Here is a 26,990-nt window from a genome sequence, read left to right as displayed (position 1 = left end):
TTTAGTACTGGGGGATTGAACTGGGGACCTTGTGCTTGTGAGGCAGGTGGTGGTACTACTGAGCTAAATCCCCTGCCCCTGAATGTCTATCTGAATGTCTATTTTTTATTCATTAAAATTTATATACTTTGTGTGTATATATCTGTAAACTTTGTTTTAAGAACAAACCTACACTTAAGCTGTCCTAGCTTGGAATAAAATAGTGACATTCTGAGAGGCATCCAAGCATTTATTCAGTGAGCAAATACTGATTAAGCACTTACTTTGTTCCAGACACCAGGAATAAAGCAACAGAGAAGATGGCCCCAGTCACATACAGAGCCAGCCAGAACAGTGGCAGAGTGCCCTTTTCTATTGAGAGACCATCACAGAACTGCTTGCTCCCTTGTGGAAGAGAGTAATGGTCCAGGTACTGTCCTCTCGCGCTTGGTGTCTGGAAAAGGTGCATCAGGGACTGCAACCTTTTGTCCTACAGCAGCCCTGGCAAAGGAATCTGAAAGCAATGCTAGAAATTCTGCCCTCATATTTTCTTGAATCTAAATATCGGAGATACTGAATCATGATGGGTTTCCTGAGGAGGTCATCACGTTGAGTCTCCAATCTGATGGCAGACCAAGAGGAAGGGAATCTATCAGAAATTCCTAATGTTTGCAGAAATCCCAAATTGAAGGTTCTTGGCTGTGAAGGCCAAGACATTGGACATTGACGTCCAGAGCCTGGAAGAGCCTAAGGGGGTTGACTAAGATTGAGAGGCAGCATGATGGTTTCTGGAGATCTTCTTTCTGTCATTCTTTTCTTTCTTTTGGATAAGAGGAGCACTGCATAGCCCCTCCGGGGTTTGAAAGAGATGATTCTCTCAAGGAAGTGCCTCCTGTAGAAGCAGCTTGAATTTGGAGGTGTTATGAACTATGGGCTCAAAGGCAATACTCATGTAGAAAGCATTTAATTTCTGGTATGCAGAGTATTTTAGGGTCATCATCTGGAGTCTTTCTTTGGTACATTATTAAAATCAAATTTACTTCAGCCAAAGAGTAATCTTTGAAGGCTGTATTGTACATACCACATATGACACTTTCATATCTTCTAAATAAGATACCCCAATTTCAATGGTGATGGCTGGTACAGTTCTGCCTGCCCATCTCTAATATGAGGGGTCTGTCTGTGAAACTTAGATCTCCTAACAGAGACTGACAGTCCTACAAGGAGGGTGCTTTTAATTTTGCCCCCACCCTGATTTAGCACATATCCCAGTCACAGGTAGATCAGGCTGGTAAAAAATTGTTGGGCTCCACATGTGCATTTGTAGCTAGCCGAGCACACTTATTTTGTGGATTGTATCCTATGGGATTTTCAATACATAAGCCCAAGATGCAGGTAGATGAATATCAAACTATTCCATATGCTGTGAGGCAAGGCTTTTAGGCAGAGGATTTGTTTCTCAAGCTTTAGAATAGAAGCCAACTTCAGTTGCCTATCAAGAGTGCTTAAGAATAAATGGATATTACTTGATGCCACAATCCATCTTTAAAAACACTTACCTTTGGCACTCAGAAATAATGTGTGATGAAAGCACAAGGGAAGAAGGGCAGGTGTCAACCACAATCCTCTATGGAGGGGTAAAACTCAACCAGACAAATGATAGCATCTACATTTAGTGGTCACACCACCTTGAAGTTTACAGTGGTGTTTGGCTGCCAATATCTGGGTCTGCTGAGCTGAAAAAGAGGTAGTTCAGCCCTCTTTTGAGGTTCAGAGACCAGAACTTTTCCAGCTGTTAAGGGACCACCATCCAGAACCAATAAGTTTACACATCTCCTATACCAGAGCTTGTAACACAACACTAACTGAGTTTGTCTAATTATCCCTGGAAGTGGGATAGTTTCGATCAAATTTGCTTCTCTTTATTCTCAAGATGAATGTAGATTTGGCATCAATAAAATATTGATTTCTCTACAGTGATCCTTTCCTTACTAAGCTCACAGGAGTTGGGAAGACTTCAAGTGCCTTTCTGTTATAACCAAGAGCCTCTGAAGGCACTTGCCTTCAAATTGTCAGATCTAAGGCATGTTAGGGGCATATAATGACCTTAACCTCAAATAATGTTGCAAGTGCATAACCAGCTCTATTTGCTACAGTTATGCATGTTGAACAAATGTTTGATGCATAAATGAAAAACATTAGGTTGATTTTATACAATTATAGTTGCTTTTATCCCCTTCCAAGATTTAATTCTTAAGCTAATAGTATAATTAATATAAATATATTTGAAAGTTAAAAGCAAAGAAAAATAGAAGACTATAATGAGTGCCATGTATTTATTGCCTAACCAAGAGGAGTTCACATTTTGTCAGTCTTGTTTTATCTGTCTCTTCACATACTGTTTCATTCGTTTTGTTGGCTGGACTGCTTCAAAGCAAACCTCTGGCATCTCTCACCACATTATTTCATTCTCAGGGAGTCATGATATGATCAAATAATAATTGGTCACTATATCTCTGTTCTCACATTTTGATAAGATACACACAAAGATATACAAATGGTATAAGAAAAAATTTCAGACTATATGCAGTAATCAGAATTGAGAATTATGTGTCAATTAAAAATGAAGTAAAACTTAAAAAAGACGAGAAAATTGAGGTTTATATTTTAATTTAGATAGTATCAATAAACATAGCTGTATGTAGCACATGTACTCCATTTTATTTCTTTATTTATTTATTCATTCATTTATGGTCCTGGGGATCAAACCCAGGATCTTGCACTTGTGAGTCAGGCAGAGGCACCACTGAGCTAAATCCCCGGCCCTGTACTCCATTTAAAAGAAGAAAATGTATCATATTCTTAAGGACTTAGCTTTCAACACTAAGAATGTATATATATGGTGTGTGTTTTATGATTTTATTTGAGGACAAGGGCAACACGTTTTGTCTATGTTTAGAAAAAGTTTGTATTTTGTTTATGAAAAAATTACTAGTACCTCAACAAAATAGGACACATGGCTTGTGAGCACAGAAATGAGTCAAATCACTTGGTGCACTTTAACTACGCAGAAAGACAGATCTCTTAGTGTGATGAGAAGCCAGGTCGATGAATTTCAGTAACATGAAGCCTCCTTAAAGCTTACCCCAATTTTTATTAGCCATTGTTGCACCAAGATCAAACATGAGACCCGTGAAAAATTAAAACTTTTTAATGCTCCCAATTTAACAACCTTAGATGATAGATTTCAGTCCCAAGAAAATGTCACCAGGAAATCACACACCGCGGAGAATGGATACTGTGAGAAACACCATGGCTTTGCTGCTGGGTCTCTCTGACCTGCAGGATTCAGCTGGCATCATACAACACAAAGCAACGGATTAAGCAGTTTACCAGCATAGTGAAAATATCAAGAATAAATTCATTTTAATAAAAAATCCTCTATTGTCAGTAGGTAGCCTAACCCCCAAACCACATACATTTCCTTGCAAACCTGTGTCCACAAACAAAAGCTTATGCTTTTCCTGTAACGCCAGACATGATCATGTTCGTACACTTTTACATGTCCTAAGAAAAATACCCAGCTTGGGCTGATGGTGTGAGAGAATTTATTTTCACGAGAAAGGGAATGACCCATAACTCATGCATGGCAGCGCTTAAAGTGAGTTATGGAGGTTACTCTCCTGTGAGAGGAAATGGATTGGATTATCCTGCCCAATTGTATGTTTGGTTATTAGCACACCAGGCTCTTAATTATGTGTGGCTTTGCCTTTTTTAATGAAATAAATGTGGATAAAGGGAATGTCAGCTAGAAACACGAAGTGCCTAATTGAGTTTCTGAAATGTAGGTAGAGAGAATAAAAATATGAACCTTCTTACTTGATTAAAAGATAGGATTCTTAAGTATAATTCACATATAGTATTCAAATCAATTAGCCCTATAAGTATAATGTCCACTGCTGATATTCTGCAAAAACATTAAATAATCACTCCTTTCCTAAGTAGAAATTTACCATGTTTTCAGTTACAGCTACAGGAAGATCAAAGAACTAGTTTTTCTAACATGCAGATTTTATTGTATTATTATAATAATGCTTCCATGTATTATTTTAAAGTAAACATGACTACTTACTATTTATATTGACAAGAAAATGCAATGCAAAAATTATGTTTGATGATTATAAATATCATTATTATAATAAGACATCTAGATCTCTTTGTACCTCCAATTTCATAATTTGCAAAGAAATTTTATTTCTGCTGAGAATAAAATTTTGGTTTTGATTGAAAATGTTTTATTTAAAAACTCAGTTCTGTCCTTTCGGAGGGGAAAAAAGAATTCCAACTGTTCTTTTATAATTTCCTTCCAGAAGAAATTTTCTACCTCAAAAATCAAGGACTTTTCTAACTGCAGACTGCACATGGCACATTATCCTACGCTGGTGAATAGGCTGGATTTTCTCCCTAACAGTCCCTTCTGCTACCTAGTTTGAATTATCAATAAAATGGCTTGGCTTATCTCTGAGAATAACCTTGTTAACAATACAAATGTGGACTTAAACACACTACCTCTACATTTAAGATTTAAGCAGCCCCCAGTAAATGTCAGGGGGTGTCAATGTGTTTGCTGTGATACTTGGTTATTATTAGTGTTTAACTGCAATTCCCCACCAGCGCCATGCCACCAGCACCGCCATAAATTTTAATGTGATCACGTGCTCTTTGCTTTTCATATCCAGTGAATTCTGCAAGATCATAATATTCCCTATGAACCCTTGCTGAACCTTAGTGTGATATGAAAGCAGAACAAGATTTCTAGCAGTGATAGTTGTTCATCATTTTATTGTTTTTGTTTTTAAATAACTGAACACGGAGCAACATGGTTCCTTGAATAATATTACCCTAAACTAAATCCACTCATTCAGTTAATCTTTATCGAGCCCCTACAGGATGCAGGGCATGGCCCAAAGGGCTAATGAGTACATTTATGTGATAGTAAAGAATGCTGACTCTTAAGGACCCCCCCATCACCACTGGAAAATCTGTCAGAGCTCATATATCATTTATAAAACTGAAAAATGTCTTTGCAACCCTAGCACTATTACATGCCCTTTATCTTACAGAATACAAACAAAAAGCACAGTCCTTTTCTATATCTTGTCTACATCATGAATATAAGAAATGTGTCTATCATCTTTCCTTATGGATGTGCTTGAGGGAATATTCCTTCTACATGTGCCTAGAAATAAAGAAAATTTGTACAGCTCATTGATCCGGTTTGTATTCACTTTAATTACAAATAATAACTGGCACTATCTACTGTATTTATCACAGGAATTAAAAGTTTGATAAGTTTTAACTACCTAAATAGCTATTTAAAGACAAAGGAAAACACTGAAGTTCTCATAAGATAAAAGTGAAATTGCAGGCCAGATACATGGAACAAATCAGTAAGCTGCCAATATGATTCTCAGTGAACTAAATGTCCATCATTTTATGCCAAATTGCCTGTCCTACAATTTTAATTTCTAAAGAGATAAAAATTGCTTTTTTACTGAGATATGAGCCTGAGTGCTTCTGCAAAATGTAATTCTGAGACAATAAATTTATTTCCATGTGTGGCAAGAGTTGAAGGTTAGGAAGCTGGTATATATATTTATAATTTTCTTGTCTTGTTCATGGTGCCAAACTTTTTACTCAGCAGTGACACACAACTCTGCATCTTTCTCTGCCCAGAGACAATGGGCTTAGGAAAATAGGCAATCACATATTTAAGGTCACATGGAGAACGTTGTATATGCAACTGTCATACACTAGGCCCATCCTAATAGCAGAATCTCTTCAGACAGACTGGCTTTGATGATAGGTTTTATAAGAAAAATATTTATTTGGTGCTGGGATGTGTGCCTCAGTATCTCCTGTGCTAGGAGAAAAGCACTTTCAAGGAAGGTTGATAAGGTGTTTTTTGTTTTTTTTTTTGTTTTGTTTTTTCACCCTTTTCTGGTGACTGGCTGGGAAACTTTGCCTTGGAGTGCCATCTACAGGAAAATTTAGCGCACATCACATGCCAGGCTGGTGTATAGCGAATTCTTTTTCCAAATTAATATAAAATTTTGGTTCTAATTCATCACATGTAGATAGAATATGAAATTCCTTGCCTAAGATTAAAGCAACGAAAGACCCTGGTAGTCTTTAGGGGTGTCTGAAACATTGATACCCACCCATGGAAATAATTTGGGGATCATTTTGCCATAGACTGAATTCATATTTCAGAAATTAGAACTGATGAGTGAACTAAACTTATTTTTATTGATCCAGTAATCTTTCTCTCTTCGTAATTATTTTATTAGTTAAAAACTTCTGGTGAACCAGAATGTCCATTGTGAAGTTGGAAGATGTATGAGTTAGAGACAAACAAAACTTAACATTATCAATCTGTTGTAATCTTTAGTCAAGTTCTTGAAAATGTAACGAGCAGAAAATAACTTTTCCAGATGTGGCTACACAACTCAATGTGAGGATGAACAAATAATATGCACTACTGTACTTTTTATTTTCTAGTCCTGCCCATCTCCCCTTAGAGAACATAAACAGCAAAGTCTCCTATTTTTGCAGTAGCATGAATACAAAGACCAATCTAAACTTTTTTCTAACAATGACAGTCTTTAAGTTTGCTGAGAGCATGTAAAAATAGCTTCACTCTTGGAATCTCTGACAGTATGAGATGCCCATCGCGGGCGCGTTGTTTGACACATTGTTCTATTTTCTTCATTTTCTGAAAAGGATCATGATGGTCCATAATATGAATGAATATTCACTGATAAAAATTTAGTATATGTTTCCTTCCAGTCTAAGGGTTCACACTAAATCCGTTGCTCTTGCCAGATTCCCACATCTCGACTACTCTAAGGCTTTTAAGAAAAGTCTGTTTCTGAACTTAACATCGCTAATTCACATTGTTACAGCCAATCCTATTTCCTTTGCTGAACAAGGTTTCTGCCTACTTATTTAGCGATTCCATAAACCCACAGGTTCTCTCAACAGTCAGTTAATAAGTTAATGTCCTCTGTGAGCCAGACACATGAACTCTGCAAGCGAAGTTCATGCGTCTTGTCTACTGAAATCTGATAAGGAAGACCAAAATGAGGGTTTGCTTTCAAGCAGTGTTGGCACTTTGCCTCTTGGCTCAAGGTAGCTTTGTCCCACCATCGACTGACAGCTTGTTCTGATGGTGTGCGCGAGGGATGGGCCCACTCCAGGTTTCCAAGTGAGCCTATCTGTTCCTTAAGAAGAGGAGACACAGGACAAGCCTCGGAGTAGAAACTGAAGGCTTGGTCTCTCCTCCTCCCCTTCTCTTGTTTCCGGCCTTCCTTCTTCCTCTCCTCTCCCTTCCTCTCCTCCTCTTCCCCCTCTTCTCCCTCCTTCTCCGCCTCCTCCCCTGCTCTTGTTTCCTCTCCTCCTCGTCCTCTTCTTCCTCCCTCTCCTCCTTCTCCCCCCTCCACCTCCTCCTTCCTCTCCTTCTCCAGATCCCTCTGCCTCCCCCTCTCCCCTCCTCCTCTGCCTCCTCCTCCTTTTTTCTGTAGTGGAGACTGAACCAAAGTCCTTCATACTGAGCTACATCTCCAGTCCCTTTTTAAATTTTGAGACAAGGTTTTGCTAAGTTGCTAACTTGCCTGGGCTGGGCTCATACTTGGGATCCTCCTGTAGCCTCCCAGAGTGCTGAGATTACAGGCAGGTGATATGACGAGCAGCTTTTCCATCTTCATATACTGTCTGAGCACTTGAGTTCAAGTCAATCCAATGGACATTTGTTGTAACCCTAACAAGTACATGACAGAGTGCAAGGTGCTGGTAGGGTCCTCAGTAAACGTGTGTTCAGCAAATATGTGACCGTCACTGAAAGAGTAAGAAATTGTCTCTTCCTTTGTGTGGTTTACTCTAGGGGAGAATGAGAGACTGGTAACTTAAAATACTTAGTAGACACATAGATGTGTTATACTATATAGTGTAGAGAAAAGTAATTATTGATGCTTTAGGAAAAAGGGAAAAACTGGCATTAGATCAATGCCTTAAAGGATAAGTAAAAGTCGAATAGGCAGAGAAGAGGGTGGAGATTTTCCTGGAGAAGTTGGTTTGGATCAAGGAATTCCGTTTTGTGACTAAACTTTAAAATGTGAAGATACAAGGTTTTTGTATTTATATTTTAAGAATCCAAAAATCACATTCTGTTTTTGGTATGGTAAACGTGTTTCTATATATGTTTCACATATATGTACTATACACATGCATGCATATATTACTATGAGACCAAAGGTTCTAGAAATCAGAAATCATTTTTCTTGATGTAAGGGGAAATAAAGGAAAAATAAGCCATAATTCTTGCCAGTAAAAGAGGCTGAATGGAGGATTGCCACAATCTTGGCCATAAACATTTGCTTTCAGATTTAATTCAAAGGCCTGCCTCTGGCCCAGTGCTCTGGCTGTCTGTCCTATAAAACAGTCTCGCCACCATCATTGGGTTGAAGCCCAGGGGCACAGCATTTAAGTCTATCGAGCTTCTAAATCTGAGAGCACTCACTCCTACCCATTCTTTTTTTTTTTTTCCTGTGGCCTCCTTGGGTGTTTTCTCAAATAAGCGTTCTCTCAAGATTTCCACCTTCCTACTGTGGTTCTCCACAGCCCATAGCATCTTATCTGAGGGCTGATTTCCTCAGTTCCTCCTCTCCATTCCTCTGCGAAAAGATAACATTGAACATCTGAGCACTTTTCTTGTATTTTCCAAGAAAGGACATTGAAAAGAGGCTCAAGTTCTCATTCTAAGGCTACATCTATGTCACAGTGTCAATGATTTTACAGCGGTAAAGTCCAGAAATTGTTTTCAAATATATCCTCCCATAACAAGGACAGGTAAGGTCTACTATAAAATAGTCATGTGGCAATTTTTCAGAGAAGTAGAAACACAAAGGCGAAGCCCAGTAGGTCTCCACAAATGAAAGGCGACCTTCTACCGTCTCTGAACGCACTTACAGTCAGCATCGCAAACATCAGCTGGCACACGTTGAAAGCGTGTCTCCAGTTGTGGTACAGGACCATCCGGTAATTTTTCCTCACTGTCAAGAGCCACCTGCACAGTGTCTGAAATGGAGTGAGAGAGGCTGTGTCAGGCAGTTGGATGTGTAACGAGCAGACCACTATCAAAGCCCTTCCACCAACACCCAATGTGAATCTCAAGGCACTCCCATGAGTGTGCAGGGCAGGGACAGTCATCCCCATTTCGTCTTTGAAAACTCCACTTTTTGGAGTGTCTGACACATCGTCCCAGGTGTGCTCCTTGGGTCACCCAAGACCACATCTTACCTCATAGTCGATTTTAAATTTCTGTACCATCCCCAGCTCCATGAACATCCGGAGAGCAGCCGTGATCATGGCATCAACGTCAAGGGAAAAGTCATCAAAATGAATGTTATCAATGGCCAGTTCTGACACCAGAGGGATGTTGGCTGCCTACAAAAGCAAAAGACATAAGTCGAGCCGGCTTCACCAGATTTCCCAACCCCGCATCCTGCTCTCCTCCCCTGCTTATCAGAAGTGCCACATAAATCAAGCCTGACCTGTGCTTCTACCCTGATACAGCTAAACTCTGAGCTTAAATGTTTTTGTTTCTGAGCTGCAAATGCCCCAAGCAAACGAAGTGAGCGGGGGAGGGAAGAGGGAAGCTAATCAGAAGATAAAATATATACACTGGATCTAGCCTGCACAATTTAGAATACAGAACTGTCTAGTTTGCCAAAACCATGGTCATACAATATATTCTGATGCATATTACAGAACACTAAATGCAAGAAACATCTGGGCAGTCAGCAGCTCTGAATTTTAATTGCTGCTCTTCAGGAGAGGGAAATGGGAAGACACCACTTTGCCTTGTTTCCTGTGTCCTTATATGCTGTAGTTTGCACGTGTTCTTTGTTACACACAAAAGAACAGAAAGGATCACACAGCATAGCTCTGGTGCAAAATATGTTGTCTTGATAAAACACTGAAGGGATGTTTGTTTGGAGGGTTGCCATAAGCATGTGTCATTGAAGGGATAAATTCTGCTATATTGTTTAACTTCATTCTATATCAACTTCATAGTACAATCACAATACTGGTCATACATAGTCAGGGTTTCCAAGAGGCCTGTATAAGGCAGCTGTCACTTAAGTGCCCCACACAAACCTAAAAAGCAGGGGAAAACCCTTTGGAAATCATTTTCACGCTGATGTCAGCAGTGTAGCATATATTTTTGGGCCACTCTTGGTGAAGGAGTTTCTTTTATGTTTTCATGTTATCAGAGACCATTCCTACTCTATTCTTTGGCTATAAATTACACTCGGAGTAATTTATGCCCTGGAACTGTTTTGGTTGGGCAGCTAAATCCAACCCCAGCCACTCTGAGCATTCCAGAAACCACATAATCAATCCTTTCTTCCCTCTTCTCTTCTCTAGAATTCACACATCTAAGCAACAATCCAAACACTGGTTATTCCCCCACAACATGGAAGAACAATGAACATATAAAAATTCACTATATATAATGCATAATATTTGTATAATTTATAGAGTTCATCTTATTACAATTATAATTTAGTTGCTTTACTTATACAAATCAAATATACTTTATAAATATAGACGATATAATTTCTATACTTCTATTAAAATTCCTATTTTTATCCTTCAGTAAATCATTTTAATATGTTAACATGTTCACACACTGTAACTTCTTGCCAAACTACAACAGGATGGAAAATCTCTGTGTGTATGTATCTTTTCTTGGAGTTTCTGACCCCCACACAAGCACTTTGATTTTTACTGTATAAATATTTTTAGTCAAAATTAAAAATGCACATAGTTTTAAGAGTAAATTAGCTCTACAGGCCAGTTCCACAGAGAAACACACACACTGTCACACACTCCTATTCACCCACACACAGTAGCAGAACTCTTCCGGTACAAAAATTTTCTCTTACCCAAGGCAATGGCTTTTAAATCATCTGGATGATTTTTGCATATGCAGCAAAGTAAGGTGTTTGTGATTTTAGGTTTGATTACGTTCTGTTTTAAATATTATCAGTTAGCTTTTCACCACTGCAGATGAACATTGAGCTGTTTTATACTACCATCTCCCATACTCTGCTGCTTCATATGCTAACTTTTAAAATCCCCTAATCCATATACTTTATTTAGCTATGATTTGGCATTTATATTATTACAACTCTGCATAAGACAGTCATAGATAAGTCATGTGATTACTATAATAACTTTTCCTACAGAGTTAATAATTGTCTTCTTTAATGTGTGCTTAGTTGACCACATACTTATAATTATTCAAACCTTAAACTCTTTGCTAGCTGTCTAAGTCTCCTCTCAATATGTTAGATCTTTGGAGACCCCATCGATTTCATGGCAAACCCACTACTAGAACAATTTTCTGCACGTCTCCAATGTGGACTGGCTGCCTTCTATGTCTGATGTGTAGTTTTCATTCTCTGGTGGTGCCTTCATCTCTCTTTTGCTTCTGAATCCCACCATTTTATTTTCTTGGTTTATCTCGGCTTTCCTGGGTTTGCTGACTTAAGATTCACCCAACTGTTTTCCAGCTTCCAAAAGTTTTTTACTCTTAAAACTCTGTCCTAGTTATCTTTGGCTTTGAGAATTTATGGCTTAAAATAATTCCTTTACTGCTGTCTTAGCAACAAGATTTTAGGAGGGAACAAAAGAAAATGAGAATATTTAACCTACTCTTTATCCACAAAGCACTATCATCTTTATTAAATGATACCTTAAATGCTCAGCTTGGAGAAGTCAGAGGTAATCCCTTTCTACGTGCAAACATGTCTGGCTGCAAATACAGGGACCTCTTTCTCTTGTTGTGTGTCTGTATTTACCTGGCTGTCATAGGTGAGGCAGGTGCCATGTTTCTTTTCATTAAGAAAGCTCCAGAACAACTCTACTCCCCTCATAGGTCCTTAGGATTTGCATATAAAGAATACTAGGTACTCAGAAAGATATGTGCTTGTTGCAATTTGTTCAAATTAAAATTCAAACAGGACAAAGAAACCATCTCCCAAGAGATAGAGGTCCCGTCCCAAAGAGAAAAAAATGTTTCTGCTCTCAGTAGAGAAGTCTGTTCTATGCTGGTGCAGAAGGCTGAACCCTCTTACAGTTAGTCACCAAGGAACAGAAATGGCTTTGGAGTCAGCATTGCTGCTCTCCAGGTGGCCCCTGTCTCGTAGGTCATTAATGTATTCCCTCATGCCATTATAAATCCTCTACAGAAGCACTAAATTTACTTAATTGTCTTAAAAATTAAAGAATATAGGCACTTTTTCATTATGAAATGTTAATGGAAAGGAAATAAGAACATTAGGTTGAAAAATGTGGGATGATCTCTGGTTCACCAAGCCCCAGCCTTATTGACCTTGTCTTTTCTTCTCCTAATAGGTTGATTGATCCACAGTTAAATCTTACCAGTCTATAGATCACCCTGAGCTCTGCCATAAACCCTGGCTGGCACATGAAGATGCAGAAAATGGTCCAAGCCATTCAAGAATGACTGACTGTTTTCAGGTATTTTGAGAAGTGTAGATAGTTTTCATCCCTACATTGCTGGGTTCAAGAGCAGGTTCTAGGACATGAAGAGTTGACAATAGTATGCATTCCCAGGAGCTGAGTGCAGACGCTTAGTCTGTGAAAGAACTGGGAACAGTCTTACACTGCCAAATTTCATGTCCTAGAAATACAGGTACCTCATCGCTTCTGAGAAACAGAATGGGATGGCATTTTCCAAACCTCTGATTATTCTAGCCACAAGATATTAGCAAAACAAATCAATCAATGTCTCTAAGTGTCAGTCTTCAACTTTTAAATATTTATAAGGTGCCATATCCTTAAATCAAAGAGGAGTGTCACAATCCAAAATAACTACTGAATTAATAGCCAGGAAATAACATTTGGATAAAAGAACCATTTACTTTACTGCAGCAATAAATGAAAACACAGAATTATGAGTCCTAGAGCTAATTTGAATAGTGTTCAAGAAGTGGGACTCTAGCTGTCTGGGAGTACCTGATATCCTTTGACCATTCCTCTTCTTTGTTTGGGTCTTAATAGTTAAGTGGTTATCAAAGGGACTCATAAAACTGCCTCCACTAAAATTGAAAAGGTAGTTTTACAAAGAGGCTGTAAAATGTTAAAATACAATCCTGGATCCCTTGACACATGAATATTACATTTTGTGATGCTCAGAAAATGGGAAGAAACAACAAAGTGTGCAGCAGTCCAGCCCCGGCAATTCAAAGGAAAAGGGGACCTGCTGCCATTCCAGTCCACTCACTCACTCTTCTGGATAGAAGCAGAAATGGGGCCTTAGGGCTCTGGCACTGATGGAGACAGGAGGCTGAGCTACTATAGGGTGGTGGGAAGGGACGGCAAAGTTTGTTCTTTTGCTAACACTTTAATAGCATTTATTATATGCCATGTACTTACTATTTTAGTACTTCATGAACATTAACTCATTTGATCTTCATAAGGACCCTAAGAAACGGGGAATATATAAAATTAATGTTACAAAGAGGGAACTGAAATAGATGATAAATAAGGTATCCAGATTTTCACAGTATGAATGGCAGAGGGAGATTTTAACTGGGTCCCAGCACTACACTGTCTCTGGATAGGAGCAAGGTCATGCTAAGAGTCCCTTATTCCTGTATTATGCAAACCAACATGGGTACACTATGGAAGTATCTGGACTTTACATGCAGAAACTAGCCTGCTGGTCTCTTTCTTATGATGAACAGACTGGATGCATTTAGTAGACAATGCTTTGGTTTTTATTTATATGAGCTTTGGGGGCAAGTCTCTAGGCTTGGACGAACTCCAGTAGTTAGATTCGTGTTCACTGAGCTAATGCAAAATCACTTGCATTCTCCTAAGTCCACCCTGAAAAAGTAACTTGTCCTCTGGGAAGCAGGACATGCTTCAAACAATGTTAGCAGTGCAGCGATGTTTCTAAAATGTAGGAACAACATCCTTTTGGTGTTTTCTCTAAAAGCAATTCATTTAATTTAGCTTATAATTGTCTAGAACACGCCTTATAACAGACATGGGCTCTAATCTTATCCCTGTCATTTACTTATTGAGTGGAGGTGCATAAGAGATTAACTATTTTTTTTTTGATACTGGAGATCAAACTCAAGTCCTTGTATTTGTGAGGCAGGTGAGGTGCCACTGAGCTAAATCCGCAGAGAGACTAAGTACTCTCTGTGTAGACAGTAACAAAACCATGTCGAATGGCTGCTGGGAAGAATGACTAAAACAGTGCACATAAACTGGGTGTGGTGGTGCACGCCTGTAATCCCAGCACTAGGGAGGCTGAGGCAGGAGGATCGCAGCAAATTTGGGGCCAGCCTGGGCTACATAGTGAGTTCAGGGACAGCTTGAATTACAAAGGGAGACCCTGCCTCAAAAAAACCAAACAAATTAACAAGCAACAATAACAACAACAAAACAGTGCACATAAAGAGCCTGGCTAAGTGCTTGGAACTAGGAATACTAAATAACAAAGGTTGTTATGACTCTGTTGGAGTATTGTTATTATGCTCACTATTATTTTTAACATCACATCAGACCCAAAGTAAGACAGGAGGGACATGAGATTTCAGTAACTGGATTCTGAGGATCTAACTCTCTCCTTTCCCCAAGACGTTTTAATTTAATTCACTTTTTTTTCCCAGTATCAGGGATTGAACCCAGTACCTTGCGCTTGCCAGGCAGGTGCTGGCACCACTGAACTATCTCCCTGGACCAATTTTATCCTGGGCACACATGCATTTCATGACTAACTCTCTCACAGGTGCTGAACTAGGTGCTTAGGTGCTGTGGATGGACTTGTGAAATCAGTGTGGTCCCTGTGCCCACAGCTAGTTGGCAGACGAAAGAAGTACACAGACAATCACACAGGGTGTGGTTTCAGTGCAACGATGGAGGAAATATAGGCCACCAGTGAGTGGAACCCCTGGGAGAAATGCTTTTTATCTTAGTGTCCTTGCCTTAGTTCCAAATTGCCAGTACAGGCCACCAGTGGAACCCCTGGGAGAAATGCTTTTTATCTTAGTGTCCTTGCCTTAGTTCCAAATTGCCAGTAAACTTTAGTTTTATTAGGTATATTTAGAATAATTTAGAATGTTAAAAAATCGTTCCTAGGATCAAAAATTTCTCAAGGTCACAAAGCCTGCACTTAGGTCATAAAGCCTAAGATATGAACTCCATTCCTGAGATGATCATGATCTACTCGAGGAGAAGGATGATTAGATTGAAATATTGCTGAAAAAACAAAAGCCTAAAGATCAGAGGCAACAAGAATGTCACTGGAGGAGGATCATGTGATGTGGGCATTGAAGGATAAGGACACAGTTACTTAGGAAATAAAACCACACTGGCTATTGCAGGTAGAGAACCGTATAGGCAGTATAGGGCTTCAACTTCCCCTGAAGATGGCACAGAACTGTGCAGTACAGGCATAAAAGGCCTAAGCGCTAACAGCAACTCTGCTTGTTCACAGGGATTCTGGGCTTGCTCTAATTGCCATGGAACCTTTGGCTTCCTCACTAACTATAAAACTCATCCAGGTAGAAGTTATCTTTGGCTTTGCCGAGCTCCTATCAGTGGCCTTAGACCGCAGCCCTGGTGCCTAGCTTTTCTGACTCTGGGACTGACTTCTGTTCACTGTCCACACCACATCTGCTCCCTTGGCCCCAGCCAGTTACCAGTCTCAGTCCTCTATGCTCAGAATTCCCAGAACTCCCTTTGAAAGCTCTGGTCACTATTTTAGTTAAGGAAGAATGACAAATGTTTTCACATGGAAAAGTGATGGGGTTTGTTTCCTTTTTGAATTCTTTGTTTTTTTGTTATTTATCATTCTTTTGTTTTTACTCCTCCCCTGGGAGAATGGAAAACCAAGCAGTCCTCCAAGAAAAAGAAACTTGTTTTTGGTTGAGTGGGGCCCTAAGTTTAATGGGTCATGAAGACCTGTTTTGAAAGAAGTAGAGAAGAAAATGCTGTGGAGATGAAAGGAAGAACTTGCCCTCTCACATAGGCAGGAATTGTTAAGAGAAAGGAGAGAGTCTCTGGGAACATGGCAGCCAATCTGGATGCATTTACCTAGGAAGCAAATGCAGCTCGCAGAGGACTCCTATGTGGGTATGGGTTGGGATCCAATAAGCCATTTGTTAGCTGAATCAGGATCCAGGTACTGTCTTGCCTCTGTTCAAGTGGACTCCTGTCATCCTTTGCCCTCAAGGACTCACCAACTACTCCTCCCATGGGAGACCCATGAGGACTTTATCTCACCAGCATCCGCATCTCACCTACCAACTACCCTGTAGTGTGATACCTATCTGGGCAATGCATTCTGCTCAGTTCCTAAGGTATCTCTCTTTGCTGAGACAAAATACATAACACCCAAAGTTAAAGGGTTAAAGGTTTATTTAGCTTACAGTTTTTAGAGTTTTCAGTCCATAATTGGCTGGCTTCAGGACAGAGTGGAATGGCAGACAGGTATCACAGAAGAGAAACAGTTCATGGTGGACAGAAGGTAGCAAAACAAGCAAGAGATCTTAGCAGTTTTTTCTTACCCTTTTATATTCTATCTAGGCTACCAGGATTAAGGCTGTCCAAACCATTCGATGGACCAATTTAGTAATCACTCACCCTTAATCTTAGCACCCTTAATCCTAGCATTGCAGTATGACTCAGTCACATACTCTGGATTCAGCCACCTCTGAAAAAAACCCCACCTATGACTGCATGAGGTTGTGGGGGATATCTAGACACAAGACATAACATGAGGACAACAATAAAGCCAAGAAAAAGGAGCAGGGTCTTGAGTACCCAGAGGAATGATGGTAGGGGAGGCCTGTACACAGGTCTGGAAAGCTAAAACCAGCTAGCTTAAGGCCAAGACAATGGTTCAATGACATCCTTGTTCCACCAGCAATATATTGTGTAATTATTTGCTGAAAGCCTGATAGAAAAGGGTAGGAATCACATTTGTCTTGTTCATTGTTGTGTTCTCAGAACTGTTACCAATATGAGCAGGACTTGGCACATGGAAGAAACTTGTTAAATATTCATTGCATGAGTGAATAAAGTCTTGGTGAGCCCCCTAAAAGCTATCTCCCAAGTTCTTCCCAGGCTGGGCCACAGTATTCTCTGGTGAAACTTTTTGCCAACTACCTTAATGAACACCTAAGACGCATGCACACACACGTGCCCCTCCTGAAGTTCAGATAATATAAGTAAATCAAGCAGCCTTCTAACTTTGGATAAATCTAATGATCTCTTTGTTTACATATCACTGGAGCTATTTGCAGTAGGGAACAAATGGAGAGTCCCTGACCCTGTGGTCCTGGTCTTAGGATTCCCAGCTGTGTGATTCTTGAGTGGGAGGACTGATGCTTCATCTTTCCAGGAAGGACATAGGTCCTTGCAGGGTGAATGCACGAGTGCAGCATGGTGGCCCCACGAGGTTGTCATGAAATTCTTCTAGTGTCCTCGTTCCCATTCCTTACTGCTGGGAAGACAATAGATATATGCATGTAGCCAAGGTTGTGATGCTTGCATTATACTTTAAGACTTAGAGATATGAGATATGAATTCCCTAGAGAGGCTACTTCTTGCCTAGCATGATCCCTCTAGTCCAGGAGGTAGCTTCCTTTAGTCTCAGCCTTGCTAGGACTACTTTGCCCTTTATGTACAGATTCACATGCTCCATTGGACCTGAATGGCTTCCTGTCCACCTCCACTTCAGCCTACTACACTGTGGGTCTTGTTCAAGTCCTTTCTAACTTCCCCACTACAGCCTCATCAAAGAGAGGGAAGGGATAGCCACAGGGGCCTCTTCTATGCTCCATGGTGCTTGGTAGTGTACAGCACGCTGTGATATGAGGAACAATTCAAAGTCAATTCATTGACTTGATAGGAAAAGAAAGAAAGCAAAAGAACTGGGGCACGAACTAAGAGTGAAGATGCCTAGGAACAACAGTCCCTAGAGATGAATCAAGCTTCAGAAACCAATGATAGGAACCAAGTGATTTGGTTCACCACTTTATTAACAAACAGCTAAGACTACTAAACATCATACTCCCTTGTTTCTGTCATTTAAAACATCAAGATTATTGAGTGATTGCTACCAATAAGAATCCAAGGGAATAAGCAAGCAGTAATATTGAATCAAGGACATAGAGAGAGAAGGATGGCAGGGAAAGACAATAACAAAGAGAATACACTGAAAGCTCAACTTTTCTTTATGGTTTGGATCAAAGTTAATCTGATCTTGCCCTGCATGGGCTGGGATGATGGGTTCCAGTGGCCCTGTTACAAAGTTCCACACTCCACCATGGAACAAAGCCAGGGAGTGGTAAAATTTGAACCTCGGGGCTATAATTAGTAGCTAATGGCAATAATGTACCAATCTCATGGTGAGGGAATCAGTGCAGAGCCACTGGGCAGGACGCAGGCTTTGTTTGGGTCTCCATTCATGTTGTTGACGACATACTCTCTCAACCTCATCACATACTCTGAGCCCCTTCTTTTTGGCTTGTTGATTGAGATTAGGAGCACAATCTGTCACCAGGGACACACACAGCTGGTCACCCAATTGTCACTTTGTAGTGAGCTGGACAGAAGAAATATTTTAGTATTTATGCATTAAATATAAACAATTCCCCATCCTGTGCATAGAAATGTGGAGCAGAGACCCTTTGACAGTTCTGAAACTAAACATCTCTCTGCTATTGCCTCCCCATGCAAAATAGACTCTACGTTCCAGGTTTTTCATGGTTCCTCTACGCAGCAAGAAAAATAAGAATTTATATACCTTTACTTATAGTTTCAGTAAATATTTATATTGGTTTGTGCCATAAAAGCACATGAAGCATTATGAAAGAGGTTTCTACTCTTAGGCTGAATAAAGCAATCACTTGCAGTGAACAAATAATCTATCAAGTGAAGCAAAGATGGGTGTGGGGCCTCATTCCTGAGCCACAATTCCCTGTCTTGAATTGTACCTGGAATTTTTTTTTTTTGGCCTGGATGGAGGTGTTGAACATACAGATAGGTGTGTATATCTGTGCACACAAGGTCATACACACACTTGATTTTTAATCTGCCCTTTGGCTCTGTCAGATATGTTATTAGCTCATTTCGTGTTGCTCTTATGTTAGATTGTTCTGTCATACTGACAAGTATTTAAATTTTGCTAGGTTGTTGGTGATATATGTTCGGGTTGGATTGTAGCCAAGTATGGCAAGTAAGAAAAAAATATTTTAGGAGAATTATATTTAAATACCCACATAATGATCAGTGAAAATATCCAAACATTTAATAACACTAATAACTTTTTAAAAACCAAAAACTCAACCATGTTCAGAGGGGTTGGCCATTTTTGGTAGTGCTGGGAAGAAAACAGAAGGAAATTTTTTCCCATAACAGAAAAAATTTATGGAGACATATGATTTACCAAGCATCGTACTTAGTGCTTCCTAGTGTCCTTTAATCCTGCAACAACCTGATGGATACAATCCTATTATTTGTCCCAATTTACACTCTCTAGCATAGATGAATAAATTGAGTCTAGCTATTCCCCTTCTAGGTATCTTTCTGAAGGAGTTAATAACATCATATTTCAGGGATACAGTACATGCATACCCATGTTTATGAGCACTATTTATAATAGCCAAATCTTGGAAATGGCCTATATGTCCATGAACAGATAAACAGATGAAAAAAGTGTGGTATTTAAACCCAGTGGAGTACTATTCTGCCATAAAGGATGAACTTCGTCATTTGTAGGAAAATGGATACATGTTGAAATCATAATGTTTTTTGTTTTGAAATCATAATGTTAAGTAAAATAAATCATACACACAAGTTGAATAAATATTGCGTGGTTTCTCTTATATGAGAGATGAAAAAAATAAAGAACAAAATAAAAGACAGATAATAGGAAATAGGAACACTGATCTTTTGCCAAAGGGGAAGGTGACCAAGGGATGCAGGAAGAGGAGGGAAAGGAAACATACAAAAGGATTAAGATATGTTACATACATGTACCAACTCCCCATAGAGAATGTAATCAATGTGTACTGCAAACATGTACTAAGAGAAATAAAAACTAAAAGGAAGATACATAACTTGCCCAAGATCATATAACTAAAAAATTGCTGGGAGTAGAATTCAGACTCAACCTACCCAATGTATCTGTGCATACAGTCACCTGAATACTTCTTAGCTGAGATTCCAGGTAGTGTTGCCATGGCATTATTGCTTCCAGAGGTTCTCTTCCACGCAGCTTTTTAAAAGTTTTTTTTTTCTCTTTATGAGCCTGTCTCATCATTTATAAGCTCCATAAGGAAAGGATTAGGATTCTCAAATGTCAGCAATTACTGTAGCCTAATACTAGTGCTTAATAAATGTGGGCTGATCACATGCCAAGTGCATAACCTCTGGAGCCAAGCAGATGTGCATTTGAATCTAAGTTTGCCATTTGCTAAAGTTTAGCCTTGGGCGTCCTCTCCCTGCAAAAGGGAGCATGGTAATCTCTCTCTTATACTCATTAAAAGAAGGCAAAATGCTTGGCACAGTGTCAGGCATCGGCCCTAGTGTATGACAGTGTATTAGTTTGCAAGGGCTGCTTTAACAAAACTCCACATACTGGGGGTTTTAGACAGAAATGTATTTTCTCACAGGTCTGGAAGCTGAAGTCCCAGACCAAGAAGCTGGCAGGTTTTGTTCTCCTGAACCAACGGCTCTCCCCTTGGCTTGAGATGGCTGGCTCCTCACTGTGGCCTTTTGTGCAAATGCATCTCTGATGTCTTTTCCTTTTTTCAGAAGGACACCGATCAGATAAAGCCACTGATTTGATGTCATTTATCCTTAGTTTCCTCTTTGAACTCCCTAATTCCATATATAGTCGCATTCTTAGGCATTAAGGCTTCAACATATGAATTTGCGGGCACAATTGAATCTATTACAGATGCTTATTATTATGGCAAGTGACCTGAATACTAAAATTCAGGCCTTCAAAATAAATATTTCATGTCAGACCAAAGGGGAGTGATCCCCTTAAAAAGCCTGCTAATTATAAATCTGTTTCTTCTCTCACTGGTGTCTTAGAGAAGGTGATAAAGAAGGGCTTTCTCTGTCCAGCCAACTCTTGGCAAAAAATGTATTCAGTATTAGCGTATCCAAAATGCCATGAGGGAAACACGATTTGTCAAGTTCAAGTATAACATATCAAAAATTAGGATCGGGGGCTGCAGACCTGTAAATATAACGGCAGGCAGCCTGGTCCTCTAGGGAAAGAGATTTTCTTGCGGAGAGCCAATGATGGAAGGATTCTTCAGTCTAATTGTGTAGGTCAAGCCCGTTACAGTGTCTGCACCCTCCTCTACTCACCCCTTCATTCAGCAAATACCTATCGAGGGCTGCTGAGGTGTCAGGCACACCGCCAAGCGCTGTGCTTTGTGTCCCCCTAGGCAAGGACACTCACTGAAGGGCAGGACAGAACTGAAGCTGTGCTGATTTTTTTTTTTTTGTCCCAGCCAAAAGGCTCACCCCTGGCAATCCTTCCATAAATATTAGCTAAAGTTGATTGATAGATGTGAGATGAATGCCTTCTCTGAGAACATTCCTCAGAAGGACAAGGGGGCAAAAAAGCAAAAAGAAGCAGCATCTTGAGGTTTAAGGGAAAACTCCATTTCCAATGGGCAGTTGGGGGAATGGAGGCTTCTACTCTTAATCACCTCCTGAGACAGGAAGCTCCAGGGAAAAGGGCAGGTGGCAGAGCCAGCAAGAGGGGAATGTTATGGATCAATCCCAGAGCCCAGAGAAATTACCAGGTGGCTAAGTATCAGTTGTTATTTCCTACTCTGCTGCTTTTGGAATTTGTGCATAATACATCTGAATTAGCCTCCTGCTTCTCAATAAACAGAGAAGTGACTTAATGTGGAATCCTTGACAAAGCTATTTACAGTGGAGTTTCTTTAGCTCTCTTTTAGGACAAGGAGACAGGATCAAAGCTCAACACAGATGCTATTTGCAGACACCAGAGGTAGAACTTTAGTTTTAAAAAATGGTCCTTTGCAGCTTTCCTATTTTCGGTAAACTTTAGGGTTTCTGGAAATTAGGATCATTGTGGTCAGCACCATACAAACACTAAGTGTGCAAACGCTGCTGTCACTTTCAGCTGTGAAGTAAAAGAGAAGAGGACAAGGACATACAAGAGGGCATGGAACTTGTCAAGAGGAAGCGCAGGACAGTGAGGGACAAGGGAAGGAAACAGGGCTATCAAGTGTGCATCGAGCACCTGCAGTATGCCTCCAACGGTGCAGGAGGGCACAGTGTAGAAGGAGTTTCATTTGATCTGGGACGGCCAAGAAATTGTAGCTTATTCACATTCCTCGAAGGGAGACGAAAAGGCAGCAAAATAGCATTTAGTTGGCTGCTGCCACCTGCAGCTCGTTTCTCATTGAATTCACACTCTTATGAGGCTCAGAGAGATGAACTAACTTCCTGGTAAGAAGCTTGAATACGTTAGGAAACTATGAGAAACCTAAAGAAAAGGGGGTGTGTGTTAGGGAAGGGGTAGAATAAGGATTTGGACTGTTTTACAACTCCAATACCCTCAGAATCAGAAAGAAGTAACTGAGTAGAGCCATGCAGGGGATTTGAGATGAAAACAAGAAAGTATGATAGTAGAAGACCCCATATCCACATCAGTCTTAGCTGGGCGAAATACCTTTGTTTTTTAGGTATCTGGATTACCCAGAAAGATAAGCTAGCTGGCACCTAGTGTCCACCTTGGAGCCTTCCTCTCTCTGCTCCTCTTTCCCTGCTCAGCAAGGAAGCTAAGCAAGAAAGAGAAAAATGGGCCTAGAGACTTAAATCCAAAGGAGATCAGTATCTCAGGAAACAGAGGCAAGGAGGAAAGCTTCAGAGTCTAAAAACAGAAAAGGACTGTGGTCTTGGAAGAAAGGAATAAAGGAATGTGTGGAAGAGGAGGAGCTATTTAGTAGGAGGTAGGGAGAGGAGAAATATGCCTGTGACCTTTGTGGGATGTCCCTGAAGTCTGATAGTGATGGTCTGTGCTGAGGAGAGTGTGCTGACATTTGGACCACCCTGGATGTTCCATGCTTTTGTTGACTTAGTAATTTTAGATAGGTCAGCACGAACCTAAATATTTTCAAACCTTCTTCAGATTTCTTTGTGCATGTGTGCACTGTGGAGAAAGACTGTTTCTCCATCGGCCAGAGTCATGAGTACTGGGACCATCAGCTGGGAGACGCAGGGAGCTAGTGTCCAGATCCGATCACTTTAGTCACCATTTATTTGGTGGCTTTCCTTAGTGGGCTTTATGGGCATAGTTCAAGAAAGGGGCACTTCTCCACTCAGTAAGTAAGCAGATTCTATATGCCCGCACACTGCCACATGACCCAACACCTCCTATGGGATGACAATGCCTCCCTGCCAATGCCTTCAGGTGTGGCCATGATTTGCTTTGGCCAAAAGTGGGCGGAAGTGACTGTATACCCACTCCGTAGCAGACACTATAAGGCCCACAATATTCCAGCTCTCTTCTTTTCCTTCTGCCATAAGAATGGCATGTCTCGGGGCTTCTGCTATACCCTGAAACCAGGGACAAGGAGCCCTAGAGTCACAGGGGACCTATTGTTGACATGTAATGAAAGCTGGAGACAAACATACATAGTGTTTATTCCCCCAACATAATCTCATGAAAGTTGCTATAATGATCTTTACCATACACTCCCCTAATTTTATATTGCCCTGTTTTTTTCTTTAGGTTTAGTATAAATAATAAAGGCTATCTGTTCACATTCATAAATACCTTTTCCCTAGTATGATCCCCGGTACCAAAACACAAACAAACAAAAAACCATTAATACCTTTCTTCTTAACCCCAAACTATAAAAGACTACATGTCACAAAAAATTATGGACCAGATATGGGAGAGAGCCTGGTGTATAGAGAAAGGAAAAGAGACTGAATGTACTGCAGTTAACTTAGCACCTTGGGGTAAAAGCACAATGGTCAGGAGTCTCATCAGGATGGATTTAGCCCACGCCACTTCTAAAACTGGCCCCCAACTCTGTTAGGCAGAGGTGTCAGCCTTCACTCTAAATCAGTGCTTCTGATACTCTGCTTAATTCCAGATTGTCCCGGGAAGTTTTTTAGCCCAGATTCCCAGGCCCTCCTCGAGATTCTGGTACGTAAGACTAGGATAGGGGGCCTGGAAACCTTAGCTTCCCGACATTCCCCAAGGGATGCTGGTGAGGGCCAGCTCAGAACTCCCACCCCACTGGCAGCCTTCCAGTAGCTGAGGGGCAGAAGAAAGCTTGTGCATTGGAATCATCATCACATTTAAGGATTACAGCAGGGAATGGGGCTTCCTAAAAAATAAGTGAGGAAAACTGAAGAAAGAGAGGTTCCAGTTGAGGTCTAAAGTAGCAAGTTGGAAGATTAAGAGGAAGAACTATATTGAAGGGCAAAATTCATAAATAAAAAATTGGAAACCTGGAGGGAAATAACAAAACATGCAGAAGTTAGATTCAGGAGAAATATGAACAAATATCAGGAACTCTAGAAGGGAAAAGAAACCTATGAAGGAAAAAAAAAAATTAAGCAAACAAAACCAGACCCTTTCCCTCAGCTAAAGAAAGTCCAGAGTTGAAAGGAACAATGAAAATGTCCTACACTGAAGACACACTCTGATAATATTCCTGGCACTTAAGGTAAAAGAAAAAAAAAATCAAACAACAACGACAACTAAAAAAACCTTGCTACCAAAGAGAAGTGGCTTAAGAAGGAAAAACAAGTTCATATTTGATTTCTCAACCGAACCTTGGAAACGGAAAGAACATGTGAGAAATATGCACTTGTGAGAGAAAAGAAATGCAACCCTCAAAACAAACTTGTGGCTAAGTAAGAATTCAGAAAAATCTAACCGAATAAGTGAGTCTGAACAGAGACTTCAAGAGTGAGTGATAAAGAGAGAAGAAAAAGAGGGTGAGCAATGAGAATTGCAACATAGAGAGCGAACCCTAAAATGGGACACAGTAAAAAATGTATGGGATTATCTAATATTGGTGTGAAATCAGGATTACTTGAAATAAGAGTGCAAACAGACACTAATCACTCCCTGGAAGGGAAAGTTTTAAACTTGACTGCAAAACTGTGGATGGGTGGGGTGGGTATGAGCTGGTGGGCAAAGGAGAGAAGAGAAGAGAAGAGAAAATAAATGCCATGATTTCAGCTGCACGGAAGTGGGAAGCAGGAATGCTTAAAGCTTTAGTGGGATGGCAGTAGCAAAAGCAGCAGGGAAATGGTTGGCTTACTACCTTTGTGCAACAGTCAGGTATTCTGGGGGTAAGATCCTCAGCAGTGGAGGAGAAGGAGCAGAGGATAGTAGGAAAAGCACGACAGCTTCTGCAGGGACCTGCTTCGTTGCTCTTGAAAGAGTATCAGATGGTCCTCTAACTGTGGCCTGTTTTGATAATTTGCACCCAATCCTAAATTTCTCCCAGCTCTGGGAACCACCTGCTCTAATCTCTAATCTACTTTGTACTCATTTGCTTATGTCCCTGAACTCCCTGCAGCCTGAGGACCAACCTTTCCTGCACTTCAACTCAACACTCTTCACTGTTAGATGGGATGGATTTTGCTGTGGAGCATCTGGACCAAGCCCAAGCTGGCTCTGGATCTCCTACTCTTAAAAGAGGTATAGAAGTTGATTCTGGAAGTACCTGGGACAACATTCCAAATAGCCTTCGTGGACCAGTTTAAATTTGTAGAGATGCCAGAATCATCCTACTGATTTTTCTTCTTTCCTATTCCAATTCCACCTCATGCCCAGGTTTCTTCTGATTCTTTTTTTTTTCTTTTTTATTGAGGTTATTGGTACAATTTAGGTATACAAATACAGTTACATTCATCATTGGGATTCTGTACCTTTACATAATAGGTCTTGATTCTCGTTTTCCCCCTTGTCCCTGCCCTCCCTTCACCCCCTCCTCCCCTCCCCATTTACAAATACTTTATTTCCATTTTTTCAGTTTCTCATATTTTTTTCCTCTCCCTTATTACCTTTCCCCCACCCTTCCCACTTTCCTTACACCTTTAGCCCTTTACTTCCTATTTCACATTATTAATTATCTCATTAGGATCCTGTGTACTATTATAGTTTTTCACACCAAAGAAACTATTCGGTATTTCAGTTAAAGAAATCTCTGTATGAACATTAAAAATAGGGAATCCTAAAATAAAACTAAAAAGGAAAGTAAAAGAGAAAAGGCAATGATGTAACATCAAAATAATCCTTAATTCTGGAGATGAAAATGGTCCCTGAGCATATTTAAATTGCTTCTCGCTCTTATAGTCTTATCTTATTCTTTTTTTCATTATTTAGAGAATACTTTATTAGTTTCTGTAATCAAACCCACATAGATATGACCTTACATATTTAGTACGATGTGTTACCCCTGTACACATGAAAAAAAAAATAAAAATAAATTAACATTTCTAGACCAATATGGTTGTCCATTTCTGTACAATGCCAAGTCAACACAGTAAATTGGGATGACTTTTTCCAAAGTTGGCAGCACTGTTAAAGCTTCCCAAAATTCAATTTATATATATGCGTGTGTGTGTGTGTGTGTGTGTGTATAAAGACTAATAATAGTATGTTATGCATTGATAGCAGCAACAGCTTTTCCAGGTTCTGCAGTCATCTGAACAAAATTATTGACATTCAGCACATTCCATTAAAAAAAAAAACAACCAAAGAAAAGAATAATATCTAGACAACAGCCAAGTTCTGTTGCTGCTGTGGTACCTGGCACCATTTTTTCTATTAGCCTCTTAATCATCATCTGGAAAGAGAACATTCTAGAGTAATA

The 26,990-nt window shown here is 40.0% G+C and overlaps 1 protein-coding gene and 1 long non-coding RNA gene across 6 annotated transcripts in view; one reads left to right on the top strand and one right to left on the bottom strand.

The window, feature by feature from the left end:
- LOC104850230 (dual 3',5'-cyclic-AMP and -GMP phosphodiesterase 11A) overlaps positions 1–26,990 on the bottom strand; it is a 355,951-nt gene that overhangs the window by 95,823 nt on the left and 233,138 nt on the right. For all 5 annotated transcript variants that reach the window (XM_010607069.3, XM_010607064.3, XM_010607068.3 and 2 more), the window contains 2 exons: positions 9,337–9,483; positions 9,007–9,114 (listed from right to left, as the gene is read on the bottom strand). In XM_010607069.3, the coding sequence (XP_010605371.1) occupies positions 9,007–9,114; positions 9,337–9,483 (255 nt within the window). The remainder of the gene's footprint in view (positions 1–9,006; positions 9,115–9,336; positions 9,484–26,990) is intronic.
- On the top strand, positions 282–25,954 carry LOC117283444. Its single transcript, XR_004514440.1, has 3 exons — positions 282–409; positions 12,463–12,588; positions 25,692–25,954. It is a non-coding gene; the product is annotated as an uncharacterized LOC117283444 (long non-coding RNA).

Source organism: Fukomys damarensis, unplaced genomic scaffold (genome assembly GCF_012274545.1).
Source record: "Fukomys damarensis isolate Sample0158 unplaced genomic scaffold, DMR_v1.0_HiC HiC_scaffold_26, whole genome shotgun sequence".
In the NCBI taxonomy this organism is placed as follows: domain Eukaryota; kingdom Metazoa; phylum Chordata; class Mammalia; order Rodentia; family Bathyergidae; genus Fukomys; species Fukomys damarensis.
The sequence above is the reverse complement of the archived record's forward strand: the minus strand, read 5'-3'. Positions and strand labels throughout refer to the sequence as shown.